General features: G+C 37.5%; 2 protein-coding genes across 10 annotated transcripts in view; one reads left to right on the top strand and one right to left on the bottom strand.

Moving 5' to 3' along the window:
• LOC117585811 (soluble guanylate cyclase 88E) overlaps positions 1-16,176 on the bottom strand; it is a 39,333-nt gene that overhangs the window by 9,621 nt on the left and 13,536 nt on the right. The window lies entirely within an intron of this gene.
• LOC117585813 lies at positions 2,113-11,301 on the top strand. 9 transcript variants are annotated; one of them, XM_034275536.1, is made up of 9 exons: positions 2,113-2,254; positions 3,170-3,326; positions 3,846-4,055; positions 6,234-6,282; positions 6,350-6,459; positions 8,444-8,650; positions 9,737-9,967; positions 10,375-10,558; positions 11,091-11,301. In XM_034275536.1, the coding sequence occupies exons 2-8, from the start codon at positions 3,236-3,238 to the stop codon at positions 10,395-10,397; spliced, it is 921 nt and encodes a 306-aa protein (XP_034131427.1). In that variant the 5' UTR covers positions 2,113-2,254; positions 3,170-3,235; the 3' UTR covers positions 10,398-10,558; positions 11,091-11,301. The 9 variants fall into 9 exon arrangements, with proteins under 9 accessions (XP_034131427.1, XP_034131423.1, XP_034131424.1 ...); XM_034275532.1 differs by having other exon boundaries at positions 6,213-6,282; positions 8,444-8,821; XM_034275534.1 differs by having other exon boundaries at positions 2,114-2,254; positions 6,213-6,282.

The raw sequence follows: 16,176 nt of genomic DNA, 5'->3' as shown, positions 1-16,176 counted from the left end.
AAATTTCAATTTATTTCTGAATTTATTCGCTTGGTTTGGAATAGGTACGAGAGGATAAAATATGTTTGTTTGTAGGAGATTTAAAATTAACTCAAGTCTCAATACTTCAGTACTTTTTTTATTTTTATACAATTTTGTATGCATTCAAGTTATGCCTATACTTATTATAGAAGGGCTAAATTGTGTGCAAATTAATAAAAAATCAATTTTAGCTCTGCCGTTTGTCTAAAGATTTTATTAAACTATACCTCAACCGACGCTAAATGAATACATCTATACAAAAAATATAAAGATCTCAGGATATACGTTTTTTTTCGACTTTTCCTGAGATTTAAAGTCAAACTTTCGTTAAAAAAAACAGTACAAAAATCCAAATTTTTGCTTTTGAAAGCTTAATATTTCCCAGACGATAAGCTAGAACTAGCACTACAAAGTGCTCAGGTTAATTTATATCTTCTCAGAATGGTAAAGTTCTTTTCAAGAAGCTGTAAGATACTTCAGCTATTCTGAGGACAAATCAACAAAAATCTTTAAAACATCGAAAATGCATCTCCTTTTATGGCGCATTTATGGCAGCCAATTTTTGGGTGTCCTTCAAGCGCACATCAAAGGAAAGTCCCAATTTAATTGTAGATCCTAAAAATAGTGAAACTAAAAGTTGGCCAACAACTCGGCCAAAAAAGTGTGCCAGAAAGTAAGAGTGCATTCAATGATTGGCAAAATCGGAAAAAACCTTTGCCAGGTATTTCCCAATTTCTCAATAGTCTTAATTGTTGCTCATTTTATTTATTTGTTGGGTGTTTTTTTACTGTTCTTCTTGGTTCATCAAACTGCAAGCGTATGGCACCCAAAGTCAAGTTCAAGTTTAAATGAAAGTTTGTTTGAGGGTAAAAAATAGCTGAATACGGATAAACAAAGTCAAAAGAACGTTTGAATGCAAATGCAATTCGGCCTTGAACGCTGCGGTTGGACACCCACCAGGAAGCAACGTGTAAGCGATCCACTGATGGAAAGGTCACCCCACACCGATCTACATGGAAGCATTACGCTATAAATAGGAATATCCAATATGTACTGCCAGCCAATGCGGAAGGGGGCTGCCCTTCAACCCTGCCCGCTGTAATCGTAGCTGCTTGGGGCATCTTCTCTAAACATTTTTTTTTGAATTTCCTTGGTAATAATAAATAGCATTCGGATATTTGGAAAATATTGCAGCACGTGGGCAGGTTCTTATGCTCTTTGAGAGAGGTTATTATTATTAGGATCATGAGATTGCAAGGCGCAGAAAATTGAAATTATATATTTGTATTTGTTTTCCAAGAAAGCAAATGGATTCAATTCCGAATATTATTTTTATTTCTATATCATAATTACGTTCGATTTTTACCAGAACGTGAGTCGTTAAGCCTTTCTTAAATATAATTTCCCTGTGCTTGACTCTTGCAGAGTATTGCCAGAACTGCCTTGATTTCTTAGACAATTATTTTGTTTATTTATCCGTTGTAGGCATGTGGGTGAAATTGATTTTTCCATTGAAAGGAAACTAGCTTCAAGTTAATGGGAAAAATAATCACATACGTAAACAGCAAATAAATGGAATTTGCATTCCAACTGAGACAAAGATTTAAGAAACTTCAAAGGGTAGCAAACCCCTAAGGGAATTAGTGAATGCAATTTATATTTTAGATATTTTTTATTATAAAAAGTGCAGAGTTCAGTGAACAATTCAATATCACAAATGACGCACTTCCTGCGACAATGCCTGGCAGTGCAACAAACTGCCAAAAACAAAAGAGAAAGTTAACATGATAAAAAATGTATAAAAAAGAATAATCTGTTCTACAGATATTGTTTAAGGAACATGGAATATCTAAAATGTGGGCTAATTTGGCTGGCTTTCATTTTTACGATCAGCGGTCAGCGTCATAGAATTATTCGATTTTCGGGGCATCGCAAAACAATGAGTGGGCGCAGAGCCACCACCACACGATCTATCAGAAAGCTTTCCCCATAACTGATCATTCAAAGCTTTTACACACACACACACAAACACAGTGGGACACACACACACAGGTACACGTAGAGCAGCAACCTACGCCGTAAAGGAATGCGCACTAGTGCTTTTTGGGGCCGGAACGGAATGGCAAAAGTCTGAAACGAGTAAAATTGGTGAGGCGAATTTTCTTGGGGTTTGCAGTTTGAAAAAATTCTTCGTTGAGGATAGATCGCTATTTTTTAGGAGTAAATTTAAATTGTAAGCATGACAGAAAAGAAAATCCAACCAAAAAGAAAAGCATTTATTTCTTAATAAATGCCAAAAATAATACAAACATATAAATTCAAATCAAATTGAATCAATTCTTAATTGATTAAAAAACATTAAAGTGCAATTATCAACGGTATAAAGTGAAGCAAAACTCATTGCTGGAATTATGAGCGAATTATGAATGAATAAATGAAATTTCCAATTGAGAAATTCACAAAAGATTACATAAGAGGCCACGACCCTCAATGACATTTGATACCCGAAAGTGTTGAAATTATGCGCAGAGTTTTGTGTCAAGTGATAAGAACCCCCAATAAAGAAAGATTTGCTGAAGAATTTTAAATATTTTTTAAACATTTTTAAATCAAAACTTCAAATAAATTCAGACCGAAAAGCCAGAGAACAAATTCAACTCAAGGACATTTAAAAATAAAATCAATTTTAGCTGCAGAACACACAGCCACGCTCACTCACACAGATACAGCTGACAGCAAACTCAGATATCTAGCAGATCTCTAGCAGCTTCATACAGCAAAGTGTGAAATTGTTAACTAAAAACTGAACCGAACAAAAAACTCATCAACTTATTTTTAGTGAGATTGATCTTGTGTCTGAATTGTCTGGTATTATATTAGATATACATACATATATCTGCCTATATCTTTATATATATTTTATAAACTTTGCACCGCTCTAAAGTGGCACACCGTCTGTTTATTTTCGAACTGAAAGAGAAGAGAGAGAGACTTTCCGAGCCAAAATCCAAACCAAACTGAAACGAAAATGAGCGAAAAAACGATTTTCATCTTTTGTGCGTGCGAAACAGCAGAGAAGCGGAGAGAAAAAGAGAGAAAATAAATTTGAAAAATTAGTTAAATTTCTCTCTTGCAACTTTGATTACAGCGAACGAGTTCAACGATTCATTCGTGAACAGAACACAGCAGAACAGCGACACACAAATCGATCAAAATGTTTAAGAACCATTTGGAAATGATTGGGCGCAATGAGAGCCCCAGCAAGAAGGCCAAATTCTGGCAGTCTTACATTAGATCTCTGAAGGGTAAGTAGAAATAATAAATCATAATCCCTGCTACTCGTACTAGAAATAATAATTTAGAACACAAAAATAGCTCGTTTTAAACGTGGAGGCTATGGCTTTGAGCACACAAATAGCCTGGCCCATATAAGAAAATTGTCTACATATACATGTACCATGTATAATCTATTTTTTTTTGTTGGCAGGTGTCGTATCAGCTAGTCCTATATTCTTGTCCACGCTCACTTTGCTCGAGAGCTTTTCTGCCAGTCCGAGAAAAATATACATATAAAGAGAGTGAAATATATTTCAGCAGGCCTCAAAACAAAAGGCACATAAACTCACACCCAAAATATAGAATAGAATATAATATTCCTCTAAGAATATTCGTAGATGTATGCGTGTTTTTGTGTGTATGATTGAAGCAGAATAGAAAATCAACTTTATTTTCTCTGGCTACGGTGTTGGCATTGAGCCAAATAGTGGAAATAGCTGAAATATTTGAAAAGCAATGAACTAATACTGGGTATGCTATATTTATAGGCTCTGAGGATATCCGTGCCCATGAGACCCCACGGGCATCCCGCCCCTACAGCTCCTACCTGGATTCTCCCACCTACAGGAGCATCTACGATGAGCCAGCCACGGCCAACGAGCGCGTTCAGTCCTCCGGCTACAGATATCTGCCCGTGAGCCGCGACACCTATGGCTACTCGCCACGCGCAATCTACGATCATCATTACAGCCGCACAAGTAAGTCCGAGAATTATCCAAAATGTGTTCAATCATAAGCAAAAATTACTCCCACCCCTCACACAGCTGAGAATGGCTTTGCCTCTGAAGCATTTAATTTCCACTATGTCCTTGCAAGGTGGCAAACAAGTTTGGGTTACATTTTGTGGGGTTTTTAGAGAGGGCAAAGAGACTTTGTCTGTGGTTTAAGCCGCGGGTAAAGTTTTTCTGCATGTAAACATGTTATTACTGTCTGTCTGGTATTGGTGAAAAATGGGCCAAAACTTCCTTGAATACCTTCTTTTAGGTGCCAAAATCTATCAATAGTTGAGGGAATTCCTCATAAAATCAAGCAGGAAACAGTTTACTTCCTTCTTTCTTTTACTCAACTCCGAGTTCCATTTAGACATTGTAAGAGCTAAGAGGCAGATAGCTGCTCCTAAAGCTGACAGCTGACAGCCTGCATCAGGCTGCAAAAATATAAATCTATTCCTCAAAATAACATAAAATAAATACATTCAAAAAAAATAAATAAAATAAATACAAAATATATGTACATATATGGCAGCCCGACAGGTGTTCGCATCATCACCTGACTGCAACTTGCAAGGTTATATAAGTTTCGGTGTATAACCGAATGGCTTTTTGGCTCTCTTATCATCGCTTCGATGCGCCATCCATCAAACAGTTTGCTCCATTCACGCGAGTCATCTCAATCTCAATCATTCCATGCCTCATATGCCTCGATGATCATTCCTGCCACAAAAAAAGCTTTTGTCAACACCTTGAATATTTTTTCAGCCAGTGCCATTTAATTAAATTATATTTTCGTAAGCAGTAGCCCGCTATGATTTCATAATTTTAAAAATACAACAACAACAAATAGTGAAAATGCCAGCGCCAAAAAGCTAAAATTGTATTACGTCAATGAAAAAGATTCGTTTCGTTTCGTTTTTCGTTGTGTTCTGTCTTTGTATTCGTGTTGATTTTTGGCAAAAAGAACCTACAAAATGTGGCGCACACACAGCATAGAGAGGCATATGGCCACATGGATATGTGCTATATATCTGCACGAATATCTGTGTGTATAACGGCATCTAGGTATAACGGTATATAGCAGCAGGAATTTTTGAGTAAATTTTTGTGTGTGGTGCGTGCTCTGGGATCAAATGACTGTGGCGGCCCTCAGCAGCGGCGGCACACACAGACATTCACAGACTTTACTGGTGCGTCTTTTTTTCAGATTTTCCACACACACACACACACACACACACACACACAGGCACAGTAGTTCTCCATTTCCCCTACCATTTCGACCTGTTCCCCGTTTTTCTTAAATTATAGTTTTGTTTTCCGTTGGTTGTATTTTTTTTTGCTTTTGGATTAACCAATTGTTTGTTTTCTCTTTCTCTCTCTCTTTCATAAATGTTTCAGAAAATGCATAAATGTGTGTGTCGTCAAAATAAATATATATCCAGAGCGATATCCATTTAAGATATTTGATTTGATATTTTATGCGCACTTTCTTTCTATATACACACACACACACACACACACACAAACACACTCTAGGCAAAAAGACAAACTTAAATTTAGTGCAAAGGATTTTCTGTAGATTTGTAGTTAAATGATCATAAGTCGCAGTATGACTTAGATTGGACATACATATGTATGTATATGTATGTGTGTATATATGTGTTGTTGGTGTGTCAAATAAATGAGTATTTTGAAACGTATTTGTGCTCTCTTTTTGTGGTGCTTCCATACATCGATTCATCCAAGCATTCATCCATCTATGCATCGACTTCAGCCAGGGTTTGCTATGAACTCCATTCCTAGAGTTAAGACTCCACTAAAATTCTCGCACTTCATTCAGCATTTGGCATTATCATTGTTAAAGCTTTAAACTTAATTTAGTGCCTAATTGATTACCCGATTCCTTTTCTATTCTATTTGCTATTTGCTGCTATTTGCTTATTGATAAACTTGCTTTCTGGGATTGCGTATGTATCAAATATTGCGCATACGTCGCGTGAGCCCAAGCTTAACGAGCATAACTTTCTGTAAGCTACTTTTCTTTGCCTATTCTTTTCTTTTCTTTACCTTATTTTGGCATGCTTTCTTTGGCATCATTTGTAACCTGCCTGGAACTAATTTTGATGATTTTTTTGCACACAGTTCCAGCCAACTACGATGCAGAGAAGGCCTGGAATGATCATCTGAAGCGCATGCAGGAAATCGAGCGCAGGTGGGTCTCCCCTCTCACAAACACGCCTTAACGCAGTTAATTAATTGTTTTCTCTTATTTTCCTTAGATACCCATCTCGCTATGGTCTCTACTTGAGGGACAAGCCACTCACGCCCAACTCTCTGGTGCCATTGGAGTACGAGCCAGAGGACAAGCTGCTGGCGGAGCTCAACAAGGGTAAGGACAAAAAAGACATTTACTAAAATTCAAAGAAACAAATCCAAAATCAAAACCAAAACAAAAAAATCCCAACACCCAAACATCAACAGCCAAAAAGTAAACTACACCAACAACAACAACTACAACAACAATATCAACAACAACGAGAATTTATAATTAATTATTACAAAATGTAAGCACGAACAACAACAACATCTACAAAAACATTTAGAATCAAAGAACATAAAAAATACGAACTCAACGAAAATTTTTTCAAATTCAGCCAACAAAAAAAAACAACCAACAATTTTCTTGCAGACTTAAATAATTAAACGAATCTTTCTGTTTTAAAACTCATATTTTTGCAGCTATTAAAGTTTGAAGCGCTGAGCGTTAGTGAAAGAAAAAACAAAAACAAAAATTATATAAATGGTTAAAGTGATAAACCACTTTTTTTGTTTGCTTAGCACTTAGTAAGACTCTTGTAAATTAATTGCAGAAATTGTTAAACTTAAACGAAACGAAAAATTAATTGTACCCACCAGCAAAAACGAGTATAAAAAAATTATTTTATCTGTCTGTAAAAAGGAAAGACCCTGCACCCTGAACAACCCCACAGCAATAGTCGCAATCGATTGAATATTTCGTTAAATGTTTCATTGTATGATATATCTATATATAAATGCTTTATTTTAATTTTTAACTTATACAAAAATCAACAACAACAACAAAAACAAATCGTAATAAATCCAACAACAAAACATTTATAAAAAAAAAGAGAAAAACATATTCTAATTTTAATTTTAGTCATTAAACAAATATTTTTAACGTTGACCAACCATTCATTCAACCATTCATCCATTTGCACTCTAAAAAACCAAACAACCATCCAACCCCCGAAATTATTTTAAGCCTTTCTTCTAACAGCTGCTGTCCACATTTTTGACCGCTAAACCAACTAGCGGTGCCCACTGTAGCCCGCTGGCTGTATACCCGAACAAAGAACACTCTTTTTTGCTCCTCAACTTACTTTAAAGAAAACAAACCAAAAACCAAAACATAATTAATAATAATAATATCTAATAATAAAAAAAAGAAACTTATTTAAATACCAATGGAGAAAATGTGTGTTTTTGGAAATATTTCATCATCGTTAAGGAGTTTCTATTTTTGGTCTTTAATTGTCTAACAAATCATCTTGCATTTCGATATTAATCTGTCAATCTGCCCGACTGACTCCCCTGTCCAGTTCGTTGTCGTCTCTCTCGTATCTCGTCTCGTCTTTCGTCTCACTACTAAAAATCAAAGCATAGATATTCACATTACACTGTGCGGTGCCTGTAAATAAACTGCCAAAAAACAAATACTCTTAAAAAATTATCCTAAAATATATACATACGTACGTACTCTAAAAACTAAAACTGCAAAACAGAAATGAAATATTTAACGAATTGTCAACGGTCTATGTTCCATGTTCCATGTACTCCTAGTCCTTGGCAGACAGTTTTTAAATTCCTTCTGGAATTTCTTTCAATGTTTAAATTTGTCGATTTTGTATTTGTGTTTCGTGCCCACAGTTTTGTGTAATTTTGTACTATGTCTTTTGTTTAGTATTGTTGATTTGTTTTCCATTTACATATTTCAATATTTTTGTTGTATTGAATTCAACGTTGGGTTGCTGATGTTTTGGTCGAGCGGGTAAGTATAAGGAGGGGAGGGAACTCTCATTCAGGGATTTGGTGGGTTAGTTTAGGTTTAATTTTCAGCGGATTATTGTGCACACAGAGATGGTGGATCGAGCGGCTTATTGGGATGACAAACTATGCGAATCTTGATGCCATCAAGAATTAAAGAGCAGATACAAATTGTGGAAATATTTTTAAAAGTGCTTCAGCCAGGCATTATTTGAGAGTTCCCAACCTTTCTCCACAGAGTTTCGGTCTAAAATTAAAAGATTTTCCCCTGCTCTGATAACTGATCGACTTGTGCATTTGCTTTGCAGCTCGTCGCTCGGCCTCGCCGTTCCGTCCCACTCGCAGCACACGCGCCGGCAGCGAGCCGTATGTGCCCGAGCCATCGTACTGGAACCGTGAGGGCAGCGTGCCACGTCGCGGACCCTCGGTGTTCGATCGGGCCACCAGCCTGGCTCCTTTCACACGTCCCAGCTTCAGGGCCAGCTCGTTGGAGCCCTTGGATGAACTCTTTGAAAGTAAGTTGCCAGCGATCGCTGAGGCCGGTGGCGCGGTGGCAGTCGAAGCTGCTGCGGCTGCTGCCACACGGCATTTAGGCATTTTTGAGCGCGCCGGCTCGCCAAGTCCCACTCCCGTCAAAGCCGGTCGCTGGGGACCACGTTCCACCGAAGTCGCCTACGATGCTGAGGGTAAAAATCACACAAATTTCACTTAATCGTTTCCCAAAAAAAAAAACAAAAAAACCTTAAAACAAACAAAAAAAACAAAGCGAAGTTGCGTGTTGTTGAAATATTTGATTTGACTATTTTTTGTCGGCTTCTGTTGCCTACCCAAAAGCGATGATGAAGCTGCTGAAAATGGGCAGCGAACGTGTTGGAAAATGTTTGCCATATTTTTCGTGATGCGTTCGTCTGCTCCTACACGTATCTGTGTGTGCCCGTGTGTGGCTCTATGTAATTTGTCAACAATTATTTCCACCACTTTGGCCACGGGATTTATGTATGCATCAGCAGCAAGTGGTACAGTTGTGCCCAAAGCGTAAGCGCCGTGCTTTGTGTCTACGAATGCAAAGTGGTTCAATGAGAATCCTTTTGGTAGGAGCTTCCTTGAAACGCTTTGCATTCCTTCAAAAAGAAGAACCAGAAACCTCACATTCTACACCCAAACTGGTTGGCTTATCGATATTGCTTAACGTAGCGCCTGCCATTCCTCTCTCTATAGCTATATCTATCTCTATCTATCTCTCTATATATCTATCCCTCATTGTGTCCCATTGGCATCGACTTCCCCTTGGTATTTTTTCCACAACGAAATCCCAACATACGCATGGAAAATATCAAAATTTACTGTTTTGTTAAAGCGTTGTTCTTTTTTTTTGTTTGATTTATTTTTATTTTTAGTTTAAAAGAAAAAAACAAACCTCTAGCAAAAACAAAAAATATTTTTTCTTTCTGCTCTTCTTGTATACATTGCAACAACAAATCAACATAAAAAACCAACAAAACCCAAAAAAAAATATTATAATAAAAACCAAAACCAAAATTCTACAACACCACACACACACCACTATGATGACTGCTTATATGAAACAACAACAAACATAGGACTTCCAATCTTCCATCCACGCAACCGGTTCAGGGATCTGCTGAGTCCCAGCCCCAACTTGCCAATCTCATCGATTGTGCGCGATCCCTTCTGGTGGGATGTGGATGATCTGGTGCCGTTCCGCGCCACCTCGGTGCCACGTGGCTCGAGCCCAATCGCTCGCGATTCGTACTTGTCGCCGGTGAAGAATCGTTACTTGTGGTCCAAGCACCCCGCTAGACCCTTGACACGTAAGTTCTAGTCTTATGAGCTTTTATTAAGTTTTACTTTGGGGTTTTACCAGTTAATAGAAATGTTAAGTTTGTAATGTTTTCGCATTGGTAAGACCCCTGCTGTATATAGAAACTATTGTATATATTTTTTGATTGGTAAACAAAATCCTTTAGTCAGCACTTGGCAGATTTACCCCCCGAAGGCATGAGAGAAATAAAATGAACATTCATCATAATCAGAATGAAAAAAATTAAATATATTTAATGCCATTTGGTTTTTCTTTAAGAAATATTTTGGCATTAAATATTGAAACTTTCTTTCATGTTTTAGCTAAATTTCTAGAATATACACCCAACCATTTACAATTCTTATTTTTAACTTTATTATTTCTACTTTTATTCACATTTTCAATTGTCATAAACAGCTGAGGCAGAGGATATATACTAAATTCGACCCAAAAATATAGCTTCAAAATATCACAAACAAAACAATCGTTAGCTCTAATAACAAAAGCGACGCTATATCAGTCATGTATAGCAAATTCTGTAATTTTTTTGTACTTAATTTTACATCAATTTTACATGTAACGAAAAGAAAAAAACAAATTGGTAAGAAAAAGAAAACACAACAAAAATCGAAGCATGTGAAAGTAAAAGTTCCACAAATCCCCCAAAATTTGTTCATTCAAGAAGCTACACCATTGACATGTAGAGAACCCGTACCCGTACCCGAAACCGTATACTCCATTAAAATGGAAACTGTAGTGCCCTGTATTAGTAGTAGTCCACAAAAAGTAGAGTTTTTAACATATGCTAGATAATAGAAAGTATTTATATGTGTGTTTGATATGTGCTGGAGTTCATTAGTCATGGAAACTGTCATTAAAGTGTGGCAAATTGTGTTGCAAATAGCAAGAAATAATTTACTTTTGCAACACCTTTTAAATGCAAAATTTTTACTGAAATTTTGAACTGCCTTACACTATTTCAAAATTGTATTTAACATTTATGTAGCCAACATTTGAACAATTCTTTTGCACGCCACGTATTTCTTTGCAACTCGTACTATTATGTGTTTTTTTCTGGCAGAATGTTGCACATTTGTTTTAATTCTTTACTTTTATTTCCCAACCACCCACAGCACACCGCTCAATTTTGTAAACGAACGAAACAACGAACCACCAACAAAAAAACAGCAACTTGAACAACAACAACAACGAATGCAGCACAAGGGGCTACCAAAAAAAAAACAACCAAAACAACGACAACAGACTTTTGACTCTCCGAAGAGCTGGAAACCCTAGTCCAAAGTAGCAAAAATGGTGTAAAAACCTATCAATATATCCTACCAACAACGTTTGAATTTTTTCAAAACTGCAACGAGCCTCCACCTGAATTAACATCTGCCAATAGCCTGGCCTGGAGTGGGGTTAACAAAACTTTTGCCAAATGAAGTGCACACTTCCCGTAGTTAAAACGATATATGAAATGAAAATGAAAACCAAATCAAACTCAAACACTTTTTCTATTATTTTTATTTTCCCATGTCTTAATGTGTAAGTGCAAGTATATGAAAAAAAAAACAAATCGATTTACATTTATTATAATAAAAACATTAAATCTTATGACCATCCCCCCAAATCGAAACAGAATCATCGAACGATCAATGGGGGGCGCCATAAAATTGTTCCTTTTTTGTATATTTTAGATGCTAAACATATGAATATTTATAAAACTATTTGTATTTGTAACACACACACACACACACGTACGTACAGTTTGAGTGATTCTTAAGGAAAACTATGGATGAAGGCAAAACTACAACCTAAATGCGGCGAAATAAAACCATAATTGTTCAGACACTTTCAATTTGTAATAAAAACAACAACAAAATTATTTATAATAATAAAAAAAAAACTTCTAAAAACCTAAGCACAATTTTGTGGCACAAATGGAAGAATTTTGAATTAACTTTTGCACGAGACAAAAATAACGAACTTTCCAATTTCCAATATATGTACCCCAAAAATATTTGCCTAAAATTTAAAAACCACCATTTTACACTCTTTATTTAATAATTTAATGGATTATTGTTGTATGAACTCGTATTTGTGTACTCCTGAAACTTGTACCCTTGAACCGTGTCAGAATTGTAAACGAAATGAGGCCAAGTCAACTTTCATTGACTTTTCTGCTATTCTGCTGACCAGTCCCCAATGTCTACCCGTTCTCTCCTCGCTTGTGTAGCAGCTTTTTGCCATTTATCTTTTCATTTTCTGCCTCATTGCTCCATTTGTGTATGTGTTACTTTGACGTTTTTGGCGTTTAGCACGCAATTGTTTCGCACTCATATTCCCCGCCGCCTGACATTTGTCTATGCCAGGAGCACGCTTGGCGGAGTGTCCTTTGGGGAGCTGCCAGGAGCTTGCCTTGGAGCGTGAAACACGCTTCATGTTGTTTGCTCTCCAATCGCCCTAATTTTCTTTTCCTCTGCCATTCACTGGTCATTTGTGACTTCTTTTTCGGCTACATCTATATATTGTTTTTTTTTTTTTCATTCATTCTATTTAATTATTGATTCTAAGGAATTTTTTGTATATTTGCCAAAGGTCAATGCAATGTCAGAAGTCAACTCTATTCCAGCGGGAGCCCCGATGCCAATTTCAATTGCGTTTTAACAATGCTCCCTTTAGAGTATTCCTCGCTCCTCGGTGTTCGTGAGTAATTTTGTTTGCTGTATTGTGGCAAAATGTTTTGCCCAGTCACGTGCAGACTTTGAAATTTTTCCTGTGCCCTGCGGCTCGTTTAATTAAAAATTATATTCATTTCCAACACAGCATACACACACTCGTATTCTCATAAATAAATGTAAGGCATAATCGCCTACCATTAACAATCCAAATCCGAGCACACCAAAATTGTGTAGTTGTGCTCCGTCATGGAAAATGCTTTGTGAAAATGAGATGAATGTTTTCCCTTGCCCATTGTTCTTTTCTTTCCCAATGGGTTGTCTGGCTTTTTGTGCTGAGTGCGAATGTCTTAGGGGTGTGAGATGGAATAGAGACGCTTTTCGGACCGTGATTCACGCTTAGGTCTATGCGTTGCCCTGTCAAAATTAATTGACTTCTTAGAGCCAACATGAGCAGAAAAAGATGAACAATGGAGGGATAAGAAAGGAATAAATAGAAACAGGCATGGTGGAGCATGGCCATGGCTTTATTTATTTTATAATAAGAGCCGGAAAGTCCTTCCCCTTGCGATTAATCTCTGAACAATAAATTAAATATATTTCTACGGCTTCACTTGCAATTACATGAATGCAATTCCATGTACAAATTTACCCCCACACAGGATGGTAATTGGAATACCAAGAAAACCTTTTAAATATAATCCATATGGTGTGCAGCTCATTTCATGTAGCCGCGTTTGAAACTGTGATCATTCCAGGAAAATGGGCAGCAGAAAACATTTTTAATTGCAATACCAAGAAAAAGTGAACAGAATAAAATCCACTCTTAAAAAACATGTGCTCTGCGGTTTTTTTCGAAAATATTTTTCATAATTTCGTGGAGCCATTTTCTTTGACGGCTCTTTGAGTGGAAATAACAGGAAAAAGTACAAATTTCAGGCATCAAAAATATTTAAAACTCGTCCTCAACTCTTTACAAAAAAAATACAGTTAATTATGAACAAAGTTAAACGTTTTTTTGGACTAACTTTGACACATTTCAAGTTCTCTGTTCGAGTTGTTTTACCAGGAAAAGTGTCAGCCAACAACATTTTAAATTGCATTTTACCAGAAAAAACTGTGCAAAACTGGGCAAAACCCCAAATTGAGGTTCATGTTATCTGTCAAAATGTTTGGATGTCCCTCTGCTGTCTGTCCCTCTTCTAGCTGTCCCTCTGCTGGCTGCTGCTCATCTGCTGCTGCTGCTGCGGTTGGGGCCTGTTGCTGACGGCCTCGTCCCCAAACTGAAGATTTATGTCTTGTGCGAAAAAAGTTTTTGTTGTGTGTTATTTTTGTGGCTGTTGGCCATCAAATGCACGTGCCTGAGAGTTGGCCATAGCTGACAGTTCCTGTGCTAATTGGTATGGGTAGCAATCGTTATCGCTCGCTCTCTCTCTCTCTCTCTCTCTCTCTTTGAGCCACTTGAAATGCCTGTCACAAATGCTGCCCCACACACACATGGCACCCAAGAAAGCATTCCCTACTTTAAGGCTTGCAGTTTCCCATTGCCCCAAAAAGGGTTTAATTGTTATTATTTTAGCTACACTAAGCTGAACGGAAAGCGTATTCGGGCATGGAATTTTGTGTGCTTGAGTGCCGTTTGGGTCAATGAAATTAATTGGAGGCAAAACCACACACAAAATTTAATTTATCCAGCCCAAAAGCCAAGGGAAGTTAAAGCAGAATGAAAGTGAAAGTGTTTCAATTGATGGTTTGCTAAGTGCCGTCTGCCCCCCAGAGTAGAGCCAGCAGACAGAGTCAGCCTTTCCTTAACTGATGGTTTTCGCACCCAACCCTCTGGAAATCCACTTCTTATGGGCAGCTGCCTCTCGTTGAAAGGTGCTTGAACTGTCTGTTATGGCAGCAGCATTAATTATTTGTGATTATTATTGTGCGAAATCCTAGCTAATTGTTGCTGAAAGCTCGCCTGAAGGTTAAGTTAAAGTTACATCAGTGTTAAGGACATTAAAGGCAACTCATTCCTAGAAAATTATGGATACAGTTATCGTAGTTACCATTAAATTCCATTCCCACACAGCAACTTCGTTATTTTTACAATCTCCTTCAGCATCGCTCATACGCCAAGCTGGATGCTTTTTTGTTAATGCAACAGCTGCTCCTGCTAACAAATCCCCAGCCACATACAAAGCTCCGCCAGAGGATGGGATAACGGGTGTGACTAACAAAACTTTGTGTGTGGGAAAGGAAAACCCAGGAAATAAAAATAAGTAGCAGTGCGGAAAACAACTTTGTCATTATCCCAGCCACAGCACCTGAACCACCAACGGGGCAGAGGCAGTGTAAACCAAACTCAACCAAAGCGTAAGTCACAACTAAAGGAAAAATGCTGGTAAGTAGTTTGGGTCGTCCCGCATACTTATCCCTCAGTGAGCGTTACTCCCGCAGCTACAAGAATCTACTACAAGAATTTAGAAAAATACGATAAAACGGTGCTCTGCTTTTTACGTTCAGTTTTTAAAGGAAAAGTTTCTGACCAGAGTTTTTTGGAAAAGATACAAATATTGTGTTTATAAGCAGCCATAGTCGAGTCAAGAAATGTGCCGGACTTTCCATAAAAGAGTCTTACTCTTTTCGAGCAAAAATTCCATAGCGTGAGTAAAATAAATATTATCTATTTTATCATAATTTGTTTCATTATTTCTGTACTGCTTCTTTCCTGCACATCTAACCATATCCTTTACATGCATACTTATACCCCCTCAAATATCGTGCATAAAAAAGCAAACTCTAGAATTAAGCTGGCGCCTTTTCTCCATTTCGGACTGCCCTGGACTGCAACTTTGATTGATCTGCCATCAGCTGATTAATGTGCCCAGCCAGTGGGAGCCCACAAAATCCATGGCAAGGATGCGTTAAGTGATTAGCTGGTAGATACTTGTATATCCATCTTCGTTTTCGCTTCTTCGCGTAACTTGAGCGAAACGTGGGCCGTTGTTTGGGGTTCATTTATCATAAACATTATATTGAACAATTAGCGATAATTTATGCTCCAGCTTTGTGCCGCCTGCGCCCACTGTCACCGCAGCCGCAAATCTGCATGAAAAACGAAGGTCAACCCGTTTCCAATTTTCTCGGTAGTGGCATCAGACTTGGGCGTGCCACAAGAATGCCCAGGGATGCGGAAGTGAATACTTTCAGGTCTCTGAGTGGGCTTTGCGGTGCCTCCTTCTGTCACTTGAATTATGAACGAGCTGTGCGTATGTGTCAGCATCCCTCTGTGAGTGAGTGTGTGTGTGTCTGGAGCACGGAAAATGTTCAATTTTGCCTCTACGTTATAAAGCTTTAATGTGAAAATGGAGTTTCGATGTTTTTGAGTTTATTTGGAATTGAAAAAGAAGATTGCCTGAAGCTGGGAATTTTGAAAAGCTCTTCGCTGAAGGCTGGGAAAAATGCTTTAAGTTCGTAAATATACGTACTGAGATTTACTTTAATTCTTACCATAATATTAAAGCAAAAAGCTGTTAATAGTAAATGCTAA

Source organism: Drosophila guanche, unplaced genomic scaffold, assembly GCF_900245975.1.
Source record: "Drosophila guanche unplaced genomic scaffold, DGUA_6, whole genome shotgun sequence".
In the NCBI taxonomy this organism is placed as follows: Eukaryota; Metazoa; Arthropoda; class Insecta; order Diptera; family Drosophilidae; genus Drosophila; species Drosophila guanche.
The sequence above is the reverse complement of the archived record's forward strand: the minus strand, read 5'-3'. Positions and strand labels throughout refer to the sequence as shown.